We start from the raw sequence: 15,035 nt of genomic DNA on the forward strand, positions 1-15,035 counted from the left end.
TGATTTGAAAAAAATGCTGACCAGTGAGGAAGAGTTTTAGTTTTGAGAAGATATAGAAGTCAGAGGGAGCCAAATCTGGGGAATAGAATGGATGTTCCAACAATTCATAGTGCAGATCCCTTAATTTTCCCATTGCCAAAACACCTTTGTGGGCAGGTGCATTTTCCTGATGAAAGATGATTTTTTTCTTCTGCAAACCGGGTCTTTTTTTCACGAATTTTTTCGTCTAGTCTGGTTAAAATATCAGAATAATATTCCCCAGTTATTGTTTTACCCTTTTCAAAATAATTAATAAACAAAATGCCTTAACATCCCAAAACACCAATGCCATGACCTTTCCTGCTGATGGAACTGACTTTGTCTTCGTTGGTGCTGAACAACTGGCTTCTGCCCACTGTTTGGATTCTGATGTGTAATGGTGAATCCAAGTCTCATCCATAGTAATAAATCGATGCACAGAATCAGTTTTATTCTTGTTAAAACGTTCCAAGCACTGTTCAGAGATTTTCATGTGAATGCATTTTTGATCAGCTGTGAGCAAGCACGGCACTCATCTTGCGCAGAATTTTTTCATTTACAATTCTTCATGCAAAATATATCCTACACATTCTAAAATGCCTATGGGGGGCATTTCAGAATTGTGTAGGATATATTACAGATATATTACACACTATATGGTATCATCCAATACCATATCATGCACTTGATCAATGATTTCTGGTGTTGTTACACTTTTTAGATACCCTTCATGTGGATCATCTTAAGGCTGGTATGGCCACGTTTAAACTTGGCAGCCCATTTCTTAATTGTCAAAAATGAAGGAGAAGAGTGCCCACAAATTTTTATGAACTTCGAATGAATTTCTTTTGCCGTTAAACCTTCTTTTACAAAGAATTTTATAACTGCACGATATTCAACTTTATTCATTTCAAGGGATACAGACAACACTTTTGCTTCAAACAGCTGTATAAAGCAAACTACTTGATAGAACGACTTGCAATTTCACATGGATGCTTATGTATACCAAGTTTTTTTGGGGGGGGGATCTTGCTGATAGTGTTGCCATCTGTTGTCGAGGCTGAGAACTTTTTAGACCACCCTCATTGTATTTAGGTTTACTATCGTGTTTTTACATTTCAGAGGGAAAGTGAAAAAGAACAGGAAAACTTACTGTGGTAGGAGATAGACTCTTAGATATATTACCCACACAGAGGGCATCAGTTTCCATGCTATTATTGGCCTTGACAGTGTCTCGTATACCACTACACTTTAAGGGCATGTTTTGCATGCCCTTAAAGTGTATCACTCTCACTACATATTATGTGGCTTATCTGGTTTCTGTTACCCTTGCAACTTAGGGGAACAGAAATCGGAACCACATCCACTTTATGGCGTAATAAGTTTAGCATTTCATATTTAGCATTTCCTCCACCTGGGTAGATACCCTTAAAGTAGGATTACTTGCTGGTGTATTGCCAGAGTCGCTTTAGTAGAAATTGGTCTCATCTCAAGGAGGCATGGTTGACTTGACTGTAGGAGGTTGTATATTGCATACACCATGAGCCCATCGTGGTCCAAATATGTATCCACTTTATAATGAATTTGTCACTCTCAATGAAGGCTGCATCTTGTTGGTCTTTATTTCATTAGATATTCACTCTATAGAAAAAATAAGCAGTTTTTGAGGTATATTTAATTTGTAACAATGAATGTCATCTTTTAGCATTGCTCTTGGTGATATGATTTTCTTCAACCTGGTGTGAGACATCCTGCTTATTGGATGCCTGAAGTGTTTGAAAAAGTACCATATTTGGTCTGTGGAACAGGTTTCGGGATTATCTTATATTTAAACCACTGATAGTAAATGTATGATTGCTTTCCAACCCCTTCCCAGATGGGATTCACATACATAAAGAAAAGAAGAGAGACATAACCACTGTGTCCCTTTAATAAACTTTATAAACTCTTATTAATGGTAGCTGTGCATTTTTAAATATCAGTTATACTGTGTGATAATACAATGCCAACTCTGTTTCATAATATAACTTATCACAACATCAAATCATTTCCTCTGCTTTCTTTTACTTTTTTGTAATTTCAGTTGTCAATTCATATTGTTTAATTTATTATTGTAAAAATTAACATTATATATTACTTTTGTGAAATGCTAATTTTATTTTTGGTGGTTAAATTATATTATTATATGTTAAAATTTTAAATCTATTTCCATATTAATCCAAATAAAATTTTCTCATAGAGCATCTTTATCGCATCGCACGTACAAGAGAAATATTGATCGTTCTTCATTTTCACATAAGTGTGATACTTGCGGAAAGCTGTTTCAGAAGCCAAGTCAGCTCGTAAGGCATAATCGTATACATACAGGTATAATAATGCTACTTAATGATGTTAATTTGGATATAAAATAGTTGAAATGCAATGAATACTAGTTCTGTAAGTTGTCTAATATTTTTTGTCTAATAAAATCATTAGTAGAATGTAATTTAAATTACTGCCAAAATGTCAGCAAACAATAAAACTACTTTTTTACTTTTAAAGTTGTCCATTCAAGCAGATTAGAGAATCAGAACCAGGAACTATTCTGGAGGATTAATTGGTTCCATTTCATAATGGACAATCTTTCAGAATTTTCAGATCTACAGTAAACGTGTTGAAGAGAGCAATAGTAATATTGTCAGCATATATACACTTGCAGCATATAGGGAAATGGAGATAAAACTTAGTCTTTTGAGGGTTTTTTTTTTTTTTTTTTTTTGCTATGAGTATCTCCTGTGGTGACTTAGATTTTCCTATTAGAAAGCAGTAAGCTGAGTGTTTTCTTGCATTTCAAGAGGCTTCATAAAAAAGGTCAGCTTCCCAAACACTGCATACATAAAAGAGAGGTCTATGAAGATAGCACTAATTAGATTTGTTTTTAAATTCTGTTTTAGTGGAGGTAGTCAGTGCAAAGACATTCATAAAAGCTTTTGTCTAAACAGAAACCTACTTGTTCAGAAGACATGGTGAAATGTTCTGGTGTGTAGCACTCTTGGTATGTAAGTCTTGTAGAAGAGAGAGGGAGTTCTGTAATTGCTGAGATTGTTAGATTTATTAGCCAGAAATTGTTTTAGACACATGCTAGTGTTTTCAGTAACTATGAGTTCAGCACACATTTTCTAGCTTTTGGATCCAGGTTTTTGAGAAACTCTAAATAATGCAGTTTGCTCCAGGAGTAGAGTAGAAGTGAAGAGAAAAGTGTTGTTAGAAATACATATGTCCTTTTTTTTTGTTTGTAATAATATTATTATTATATTATTTAGACCTCCAGGGAGTCAAGGACTTATCAAGGGAGGTCATTCATCACTCACACCAGCTGTCATACATTTTTTTAAAAAATTCATTCAAGCCAGGTGCACTCACTACTTCAACAGGCAAACTGTTCCACTCTCTTGTGACCGTAAGAGAAACATCTAGCTTTTATCCTCTTTCTTAACTGTACACAAACTTAACTTTCATGGATGCCCCACCTTCCATATGATTCAAAATTTTATCAACCAATATCCTATAATATGCTCTCAAAAGTTTATAGACCTCTATCATATCACCCCCCCCCTCTTTCTTCTGTCTACTAGTGTCTGTGGTCCATATAATCTCAATTTATCCTAGTAATATACATTCCATAATCCTAATAGCATCTTTGTAACTGTTCTTTGCAGCCTTTCCACAGCTTCTTTATCCCTTTGGAAACCTGGAGACTAAATCTACACACTATAGTCGAGGTGCAGTCATCAAGGCCTTGTAAAAAGGTAAAATGGCTTCCATATCCTTGCAAGTCAATGTTTGTATCAACATTGAATTATCTTCTGAGTTGTATTTGTAATTTTGGTTGTGACATGTGAACTTCAAAATTTCTTATTCACCATAATTCCAAGATCTCTAGCCTTGTCAGTTACTCTAAGCATAATCCCACCAATGTAATTTGCTAGTGGATATTGCATCATGCAAAAGTGCATAACTTTACACTAACTAACATTGAATTTACAACCATTACCATTTGCCCACACTTCCACCAATCAAATTATCTTGTAAATACTGTATATCAGTAGCATCCCTGATTGCTCTGCCTATGTTTACACCATCAGCAAACAACTGGAGATCTCTTGTCATTGATGATGTATAGATTAAAACAACAACAACGGTGGTTTAAGGACTGATCACTGGGGCACACCACTGATCATCTTAAATCTGGCAGATTAACATTCCCCCCCCCCCATATACCACTTTCTGATACCTATCCATCAACCACCCTTATCCAAGTCAATAGTTTATATTCCAATCCCATATTCTGTAGTTTATGCAACAGTTTTTCATGTGGTATCCTATCAAATGTCTTAGCAAAATCCAACAATATCCTAGTGTATCAATTCCCTTTATTCAACTCAGACATGACTGACCTCCCTTTAGTAAACTCATACTGTTTCTTGCAAAGTATATTTTGATTGTCCAGACATTTCTGTATGTGAGTTCTTACCAACTTCTCTAATATCTTTACAGTTATTCTAGAGATACTGAAACAGTCTTCACACCACCCTTCTGCAATGGGATTATCGTACGTTCATTCTATTCTTGTGGTAGAAATATTTTTTTATATTTTTTATTGTAATTAATATAAATAAATATAATTATACAAAGAATGAACAAAAGGAATAATATTTATAATAATTATTATTCATAGTACTGGGGTGCTTAAGGGTCAAAACTATATAACTGAGAGGAGATCTCCACCTAGCCTTCAAAGAAATGCGGAGAACCGACCAGGGCTTCTGACCTAATCTCCAGTCCTCACCTTCTCGTGGTGCACCCTGTTATGTATCTACCTGGATACTGAACGGATGAAGATAGGCTGGCAATTTGGGATTTAGCCGACGAAATTATATTCTTATTGGCTTAAACAAAATTTTCAAATGATGGTACAACATGACAGAATTTTATGCAGGCTGGGGCGTCGCCCAGTTAAACATGGCCTCCGTTGTTTTTGCCAGGGAACCAGGGCAAACAGCGAAAAGTCAACTACTGGAACAAATCCTAAAACCCACCCCAATTCAACATCACTAGAGTTCAAGATTGGTACTATCAAGACAAGAAGCCTGAATAGCAAAGAAATGGAGCTAGCTGAGGAATTAGATAAGTACCAGATTGACATAATAGGGGTGACTGAAACAAAAAAGACCAAAACTGGTGAGATCTTTCTGAGCAATAAATACAAAATGTTATATTCAGACAATGACAATTAAGGAAAAGAAGGAGTAGCCATAGTATTCAACACAAAATACGAGGCTAATCTTCTTGAATGGCAGTCAGTCTCAAGTAGAGTAATGTGGACAAATATGAGAATGGGGAACTGGACAATGAGACTTGTTTGTGTCTATGGTCCCACAGAAGGTTCTACTAAGGTAGAAGTGGAGGAATTTTTTGACGCTTTAGAAAAAGCAACTGACACAATGAAAAAGGAAAAGTTGGTCCTTGTTGGGGATCTAAATAGCAGAGTAGGAAATGATTGTGAGACATACAAAAATATTTTGTATGTCTCACAATTAGTCTTGAGGAGGATAAAATTGAATTTCATACTGAAAAGAAGAACATGTAAGAAACTTTTAAAGCAAATAAAAGTTGAGCAGCTCTCAGATGTGAACTATAAACTAAAATAAACAAATATTATTCAAGAAATTATTAAAACACTTAAGGAAATGAACAACGTAGTTAAGGATATAAATTAAATTATACTTTAATAAATATTTTCTGATATTTTGGCAACGTCACGTTGTCATCTTCTAAAGGAACTTACAAAAAAAGGCACGTGCACGTAGGCACTACAAACACAGTAACTGGGAATGAAAAGATGAAGCTATTGTTCTCCTAAAAGTCCTGATGGTGCCCTCTAGTGGGCTAAGTAGATGTTCTTGGCTGTTGGGCTGAAGGTCTACTGATGTAAGCCTCCCAAATTTGGAGCAGTCACATACAACCAAATTTGTTGAGGTTTGGAGAATTTCTTAGGGCTGTGGCTGATTTCATAAATAGTCTTTCGAATTTGTATTTGCTACGGTGTATTACTGTAGCTTTCTTCCACCGTATTCTGTGGCGTGTATCCAGAGCATGGTCTGCAAGACCAGAATGGCTGTACTTGTGAAACTTGTGAAACCATTATGGAATACTAAGGCAAGTGATCAGAACTTATACCACCTTTATCATGAGTCACCCCAGTCCTGAAAATACTTCAGGCACAAACTTTGTTTGCTGACACTTGGATAAAGGATTAAACAAAATATATAATTGGCAGCATAGCCAACTAAAAACTTCCATCAACTATCTCTAATCCAGAGAATTTTAATAATAAGGTGTTGACACCTTTTGGCAACTGGTATATAGTGATATGACTTCTGCATTACTTCAACCTTAGTATCACCACCTCTGAGTCTAGCTCCCACTGACGAGACCTCAATAAAGGTCGAAAACCAGTCTAGGTAGTGACTCTTTCCAGACTAGAAATGTGCTATGCATAGCACATACCCATAAGGATATGTGCTTTGCATTATGGGATACTAAGGCAAGTGATCAGAACCTTTATCATGAGTCACCCCAGTCCTGAAAATACTTCAGGCACAAACTTTGTTTGCTGACACTTGGATAAAAGATTAAACCAAATATATAATTGGTAAAAGATATTTCTTATTGTGGATCGAGGTAAAGTTTGAAAAACACTGCTATAGAGTATATACATAGCTGTAATTTTGGGGATGCCATTTATGTAGTTTGCTAAAGTTTTCTCAGAGTATAATAATAAAATATATAGGAATTCAGATTAAAAATTTGGAAAAACTTAAAAAAATTATCTTTTATAAAAATCTTTGAATCATGTTTCACTTATTTTCTCCTGTTTCTGCTATTCTTCAAGGACAGGAGTGCCATATGCCCTTATCCTTCGAATGTCCTAGAAGGCAAGTAATTGCATTTGACCAAGGGAAGATTAAGCAAAGAATAAGGATGAATATACATATGAGCAGTGTCATAACTATCTTTTCATTGGTCCTGTGCAAGATTTTATTTAGTCTCTCTTTTTTGGGGAGAGGAAAAAATGATAGAAATAGTTAGGTTATTTTTTTACTTTTACCAAAATTGTTATGGAAGCGGCTCCCATGGTGGCAAATTTAAAATTTGAAAATGAAAATATAATACTGATTATTTTTCTGATATTCCATCACCCTCCCCCTTCATCCTGGGCCCTGTGCTTTTGCACCTGCCTAGTTACGACACTGCATATGGGTTGAGGAGGTGATTGGTATAGTTTGTTTTAAAAGGTTAAAAGGCTCTTTCGGAAAGTAATAAGAATAATGAGTAAAGAAAAAGAAAAACTTAGATTTTTGCATCACGTTCATCTGTTGTTATGTTCAGATGAGCAGTGCTTGGAGGATCGCATTCGAACTTCCCAAGGCTGCAAATGGTCGGTGGACCAGAGGCTGGAAAACACTGCATTAAAGGAAAATGGGATGGGGTTGATTTGTTTTGAATTATGGATGAAGTAACTGGCGTTTTGAAGCATAGATGAAGTAATTAACTATGTGTTTTTCTATCTACTTTACTTATTTTTCAGCAAGAAAAAAACAAGTTTCAGGGAGAAAACCCTTTCATCTCCTAATGAAACTGGCTAACTCACCTTCAGTTGAAAAGATCTGATAAAAGCTCTTGGCAATCTAGATAAAAAAAAGATGCTGAAGTTCATTTGAGCAGTTTCTTTAAATGAGGTGTAGAATTTTTCTTTTCTCAGTTTCTGTAGTTTTCTAGAAAACAGGTTTAGATTGGAGGAGACATTAGCAAAAATAAAAAGAAAAATTCAAGTATGCACTAGCAAATAAACAAACAGAATGCTTTATGTATCACACCCACATGATTTTTTTATTATTTTCTATATTCTAGAAGAGATTTTTCTTCCAGTTAATTTTTCTGTTTTGGAGTTTCCGAGCTAACATATGTTGTTTCAAGGATACTTGCGACATAAGACTGAATGATATAATCACGTAATCACAGGAAAGATATTTATTTAACCAAATATTTCGGTCTGGAAATAGCAGACCATCGTCAGTGGTATTACAAGAACAGTTTAAAAAATACAAGCTAGAATACTAACAATAGATTGTTAAAATTAGAAGACACCGCGTGATGTTATATCACTAAGTATGAAACGGAATATTTTGAAGTAGAAACATGATTGAATTTGCTATTAAAAAAAATAATAAAAATTAATTAATCAGTAATCTTGATTAGACTTTCCCAGATTTTTGATATAGATATACAGTCATTACGATTCAGGTTGGGGCGATGGAGCAAAGCCTCCACGCTTTCCTTGAACAAACGTTCGAACCTATAACAGGATCTATGTAAGAGGCGAGTCCTGGACCAAAGGATGCTGTGGTCAGTTTCAATCCTGTGTTGAGCCAATCCAGACTTTTCAGGTTTGTTGTGAAGAATGGATGATTGATGTTCTTGGATTCTTTTTTCAAGAGAACGTCCAGTTTGTCCAAAATAAGAGAGATCATAGTTGCATGGAATTTGATAAACTCCAGGAAGAGATAAAGTTGAGCGTTTGTCTTTAGGAGAAGGAAAATGAGAAGACAATTTGTTAATAGGTGAATACGTAATTGTTAAATCATATTTCTTTAAAATTCTTGCGATAGGGTCTGAAATACCGGAGATATAAAGAATAGGCACTCGACGTATTGAAACTTTGTTGTTTTGTGGAGGATTATAAGAATTGAGAAGACATTGAGTACTTTTTTTAGAAAAGCCATTGAGTTTCATGTGTTTTTGGATAGTAGAAAGTTCTTTCTGTAGATAATCAAAAGTAGAACAATTAGTTTTGGCTCTTCTGATGAGGCATTTTATAATTCCTGTTTTTTGACATGGATGATGGGCTGATTCTTTAAGAATATAACGACCTGTGAATGTTGGTTTCCTGTATACTGTAGTTGTAAGAACATTTGAAGGTGATCGGATGAGGAGAACATCTAAAAAAGATAACTGGTTGTTTTCTTCTAATTCCATAGTAAACTTTATACGATGATGCATGGAATTAATACTGTTTAAAAAGGAAGGTAAAGCGTTTTTGCTGTGAGGCCAAATAGTAAATATGTCATCTATATATCTTACCCAAAAAGATGGTTGAGGGAAAATAGATGCGAAGAGGACTTTTTCTAAATGTTCTAAATAAAAGTTGGCTAAAGCCGGAGAAAGAGGACTTCCCATGGCCGTTCCTTCTACTTGGCTATAAAATTTGTTTTGACATACGAAATATCCAGAATGTATTACGAAATCGAATAGTTTTATAATATCTTGAGGAAAGATGTCAGCAAGTAATTTTAAAGTTTCCTTGAGAGGTACATTGGTATATAAAGATTCTATATCAAAACTAACCATAAGATCTGTAGGTTGTAATGAGACATTTTTTAATTTTTCTAAGAAATCTGAGGAGTTTTTTAAAAAAAGAATTAGAGTTGCCAATGTAAGATTTCAATAATTTAGCTAGATATTTGGCTATACGGTAAGTAGGAGAATCGATGCAATCTACTATTGCATGAAGAAGATAGTCCATCTTATGGATTTTTGGAAGGCCATAAAATCTAGGAGGTCTTGCAAAATGAGTTTTAAGTCTTTCAATTGTGTCTTTATCCAAACTGATGACTTCATCAAGGAGAGAATTTAATTTCTTTAGTTGTCTGTTGGTTGGATTATAATCAATTTCTTGATATGTGGAGCGATCTCGAAGCAAAAGAGAATGTTTTCTTGTGTAATTTGCTGAGTCCATAACTACTGTTGCTTTTCCCTTGTCAGCTTTAGTGATAATGAGGTGATTATTTTTTCTCAAGGACTGTAAAGATTTCATTTCAGAAGGGAGATATGTTGGAAGGAGGAAGTTTAGCCTTAAGTAGAGACGAAGCGACTTTTAGGCGAATAGCATTGGCTTTATCACTGGTTAGATGATTAAGATTCCTTTCAATATTTACTAGGAAATCTAGATATGGTATTTTATTTAGAACAATAGAAAAATCATGTCCTTTTGACAGGATGAGTGTTTCCCTTTTAGTCAAAGGACGTCCGGATATATTTACAATTCAATTATCTGGAGTTATGAATGGCTTGGATTGTCTAGACGAAAGAGCTTCATATTTACGGTTAAGATGTTGATTAGTTTATTATAAGCACGGTGAGTAGAACGTTTAGCCACATTTAGAACTATGTGAGCAAGATGTGGATCCAAATTTGTGGATATATAGGTGCGCAAATCAGAAATCTGATGACTGTGAATAGCAAGGTCACGTTTAGCAGCTTTAAGTTGATTACGGATTAGAGATAAACTAGTGTTCCGGTAAATATTATGAGCTCCAGGAGATTTTATTTTTTCTTTAAACATTACGTGGTGTGTTCTAATTTTAACGATCTATTGTTAGTATTCTACCTTGTATTTTTTAAACTGTTATTGCAATACCAATGACGTTGGTCTGCTATTTCCAGACCGAAATATTTGGTTAAATAAATATCTTTCTTGTGAATACGTGATTATATCATTCAGTCTTATGTCTCAAGTATCCTTGAAACAACAAATTCTTATCCTTCGCTGGGAAAATGTTACCAAAATAACTGGTAAATTACGAAAACTTTCAGTTATACAAGGCAGGTTACGAACAAAGATTAATTTCTTAAAAAAGTGCTGCGACAACAAGATTATTCCCAATTTCGCTAAGATTAAAGAAACAATAAAATCTCCTGGAGCTTTTATTGTTAATTAAAAATGTCTCATTACAACCTACAGATCTTATGGTTAGTTTTGATATAGAATCTTTATATACCAATGTACCTCTCAAGGAAACTTTAAAATTACTTGCTGACATCTTTCCTCGAGATATTATAAAACTATTCGATTTCGTAATACATTCTGGATATTTCGTATGTCAAAACAAATTTTATAGCCGAGTAGAAGGAACGGCCATGGGAAGTCCTCTTTCTCCGGCTTTAGCCAACTTTTATTTAGAACATTTAGAAAAAGTCCTCTTCGCATCTATTTTCCCTCAACCATCTTTTTAGGTAAGATATATAGATGACATATTTACTATTTGACCTCACAGCAAAAACGCTTTACCTTCCTTTTTAAACAGTATTAATTCCTTGCATCATCGTATAAAGTTTACTATGGAATTAGAAGAAAACAACCAGTTATCTTTTTTAGACGTTCTCCTCATCCGATCACCTTCAAATGTTCTTACAACTACAGTATACAGGAAACCAACATTCACAGGTTGTTATATTCTTAAAGAATCAGCCTATCATCCATGTCAAAAAACAGGAATTATAAAATGCCTCATCAGAAGAGCCAAAACTAATTGTTCTACTTTTGATTATCTACAGAAAGAACTTGTACTATCCAACAACACATGAAACTCAATGGCGTTTCTGAAAAAAGTACTCAACGTCTTCTCAATTCTTATAATCCTCCACAAAACAACAAAGTTTCAGTACATCGAGTGCCTATTCCTTATATCTCCGGTATTTCAGAACCTATCGCAAGAATTTTAAAGAAATATGATTTAACAACTACGTATTCACCTATTAACAAATTGTCTTCTTATTTTCCTTCTCCTAAAGACAAACGCTCAACTTTATCTCTTCCTGGAGTTTATCAAATTCCATGCAACTGTGATCTCTCTTATTTTGGACAAACTGGACGTTCTCTTGAAAAAAGAATCCAAGAACATCAATCATCCATTCTTCACAACAAACCTGAAAAGTCTGGATTGACTCAACACGGGATTGAAACTGACCACAGCATCCTTTGGTCCAGGACTCGCCTCTTACATAGATCCCGTTATAGGTTCGAACGTTTGTTCAAGGAAAGCGTAGAGGCCTTGCTCCATCACCCCAACCTGAATCGTAATGACTGTATATCTATATCAAAAATCTGGGAAAGTCTAATCAAGATTACTCATTAATTAATTTTTTTTTTTTTTAATAGCAAATTTAATCATGTTTCTACTTCAAAATATTCCGTTTCATACTTAGTGATATAACATCACACAGCATGTTCTAATTTTAACGATCTATTGTTAGTATTCTAGCTTGTATTTTTTAAACTGTTCTTGTAATACCACTGACGATGATCTGCTATTTCCAGACCGAAATATTTGGTTAAATAAATATCTTTCTTGTGATTACGTGATTATATCATTCTTTGAGCTAACATATGGTTTTATATCATTTGAATAGAAGTGCATAGGTTTCACAAGAATGTCTTTCCATATGTAAATATCTGCCATGTAAATATGCTTCGATCAGATATTAAATCCAAATTTAATAAGCAAGGAAACTAATAAGAATCCATAACTCAATAGCAAGACCTATCCTAATATATGGTTCAAAAGCCTAGACCATAACTCAAGCAGATAGAAAAAGACTGATAGTTTCTGAAATGAGATTCATGCACAAAACAGCTAGATGTAATAGATTAGACTTCAAAAGAAATAGTGATATTTGTTCATCGGACTTCAGGGACATATTCAGATACTGCTTCATTTGAGTAACTTAATTTTCTTTTCTTTTTTGCAGAATTATTTCTTATTTTAGTTTTAATGGAACCTGCAACAGTAATTAAGAGCAAAACATATCAGGTGCAGTAAATAACATTCAAAGAGACAGATTTCAAGGCAAATACAACAATTGGTGTACCAATAATAGCAAGTGCTCACATTAGAGGGATCATATTCAAATATATAATAATAATTTCTGACATTTACATAGGATGAGAATCTCTCTGTCCTTCAGAAAAGATAGAGGGGGGGGTCTGTCATTCCAATTTAAATTAGGCCAGTGTAACAAGGCATGAGCGCTTCTTTGAAAACATTCATATTTAAAACTGCTTCTGTGGAACCTGACAAGCCTCTTTCCAAAGGATATTTTGTTTGGTCTCAATTCCATGTTGTGCCAGACCCAAATTTTGAAGTTAAGGTTGTGTAGTACTGATGTTTGCTTTTTTTTTCCAGAATGGCCTGTCTGTTCAAAGTATGTTAGATTACGTTCACAAGGAATTGGATAAATGTAATAAATGTTCGGCTGTCTATAGCTGGTGTTTGTCTTTGTATTGGGTAAGAGATCAGAAATTTTGTTGATTGGAAAATATGTGAATATTAAGTGAAACTAGAATTTTGCCTGTTGGTTTGCAAATGCAAAAAATTTACGGGATCAGAACCTGTTTGATATATCTTCAGTGTAGGATGGATAATATGCTTCTAATAGAATTTTGTAATAAAAAATTGAAGCTGATTATTAAAATTTGTTAAATTATCTATGGTCTTGTGTATAACCTGCTGTCAGTTTTTTTTTATTAACAAATTCAGTTTGAATAACCTTATTATTATCTTCCATGATTTAAGTTCATGGAGTCTGCAGCAGTTGCATTGACTTCTCTCAATTTAGGAAAACATTTCTCCCCAAAATTGAGAGAATTGAAAATTGAATTGCGAACAGACCAGGAAGGGGGAGTTAAAGTCTTTTACCCACACCCCTAACCACCCACAAACTAATGTCATTTCATTTTTAATATAGATCTCTTGTATTTTGGAATTATTATTATTAGTAGTAGTAGTGTTATGCAGGCTTCTCCAGGGAGTCAGGGATGCATCAAGGGAAGGTTCTTCCAGATCACATAATGCCTAAATACCTATCACATCCTTTTTAACAAATGTTCTCAGCAAAGAATGCATCAAAGAAGTTTTTTTTTTTTAATATTTGTTTAATTGTTTTTTTAAATGCTTACCAAAGGCATATTCACAGCATCTGCTGATAGCTCATTCCACATTCACACATTCACTACATTCTAAGGGAAGAACCTGGACTCATATATGCTTCCTAACCACACTCTTACTCGCTTTCTAGAAATGAAAATAACTTCTAAGTTTTTCCTTATTTTTTGTGAGCTGTATATTTTTAAAATTACTATACTGTAAGATTCCCTATCAACCATTTGCATCTTTCATATTTCCTCTCCTCCTGTTACTCAAATTCTGAAAACTACATTCTGTCCTTGTGCACAATTCCATAGTCCATATATCATCTTGATTATTCTCTGCTGATTGGGACTGGTCTGAACCATCTATCCACACCAGTCTCAATGTCATTAATATACAAAATTAAACAGCAGTGGCCCAGGTACAGTATTCCATCTGTGGTATGGTATTCTATTGTTAACCCTTCTCTTAGATTTCTTAGGCATCTCTATATTATTCTCTAATACTTGCTAATCAGCCACTCCCTTATCTGTGTTACAGGCCTATTTTGCACACAATCACTTCGAGTATGTAGAATATCTCCAGTGTGGAATCCTGTTTTGGCAAAATTCCAATGCATTGTGTTATATCTATTGCTCTTAACCAACTGTGCATCACTCTCTTATGTACTACAAACAAACTGTTCAAGTAAAAGACCTATCTTTAATAAATCCATGCTGTCCTCTATAAAGGATTAAAGTGCTATCTGCCCACCTCTGGATACATACCCCTAGCTTTAAATGGCTACTCCAGAGGAACTGAGTATGGGTGTATAATTTGTTGCTTCTGTCCTATCTCCACCTTTCTTCCTTTTTTTTCCACTCATATTTCTTCTCATTTCTTAGCTTTCCTAATGCTTAGTAAGCAGTTTCTTGTTTCTTCAACTCCTATTTGAAGTTGAAGAAGCTTGGCTTTAAAACATACTTTAAAGTATGTTTTAAAACCAAGTGATATCATCATGCTGCAGTCTTTTGTGTGTTTTTTTTTTCCCTTGCTACTTTCACATTACCTATCTCATGCTGTTTTGCCACCTCCTCCTCTCCAGCAGTATGGTGTTACCTAAACCTTAATAGCAAATAAAACTAAAACCATCTGTCCTGACTGACTACCTTTAGTCTCTACAATGCAATCGATCATGTCCAGGATACTTTTGAGCCAATGGCTTTCCCC

At 34.5% G+C, this 15,035-nt stretch overlaps 1 protein-coding gene across 1 annotated transcript in view; it reads left to right on the plus strand.

Annotated features, from left to right (window-relative positions):
- LOC150103270 (zinc finger protein 236-like) overlaps positions 1-15,035 on the plus strand; it is a 236,553-nt gene that overhangs the window by 102,360 nt on the left and 119,158 nt on the right. The window contains exon 6 of the mRNA XM_090398431.1: positions 2,258-2,385. Within this exon, the coding sequence (XP_090254557.1) occupies positions 2,258-2,385 (128 nt within the window). The remainder of the gene's footprint in view (positions 1-2,257; positions 2,386-15,035) is intronic.

The sequence above is a fragment of the Typopeltis vanoorti genome, chromosome 9 (genome assembly GCF_054136105.1).
Source record: "Typopeltis vanoorti isolate ZY-2024b chromosome 9, IOZ_Tvanoo_1.0, whole genome shotgun sequence".
NCBI lineage: Eukaryota > Metazoa > Arthropoda > Arachnida > Uropygi > Thelyphonidae > Typopeltis > Typopeltis vanoorti.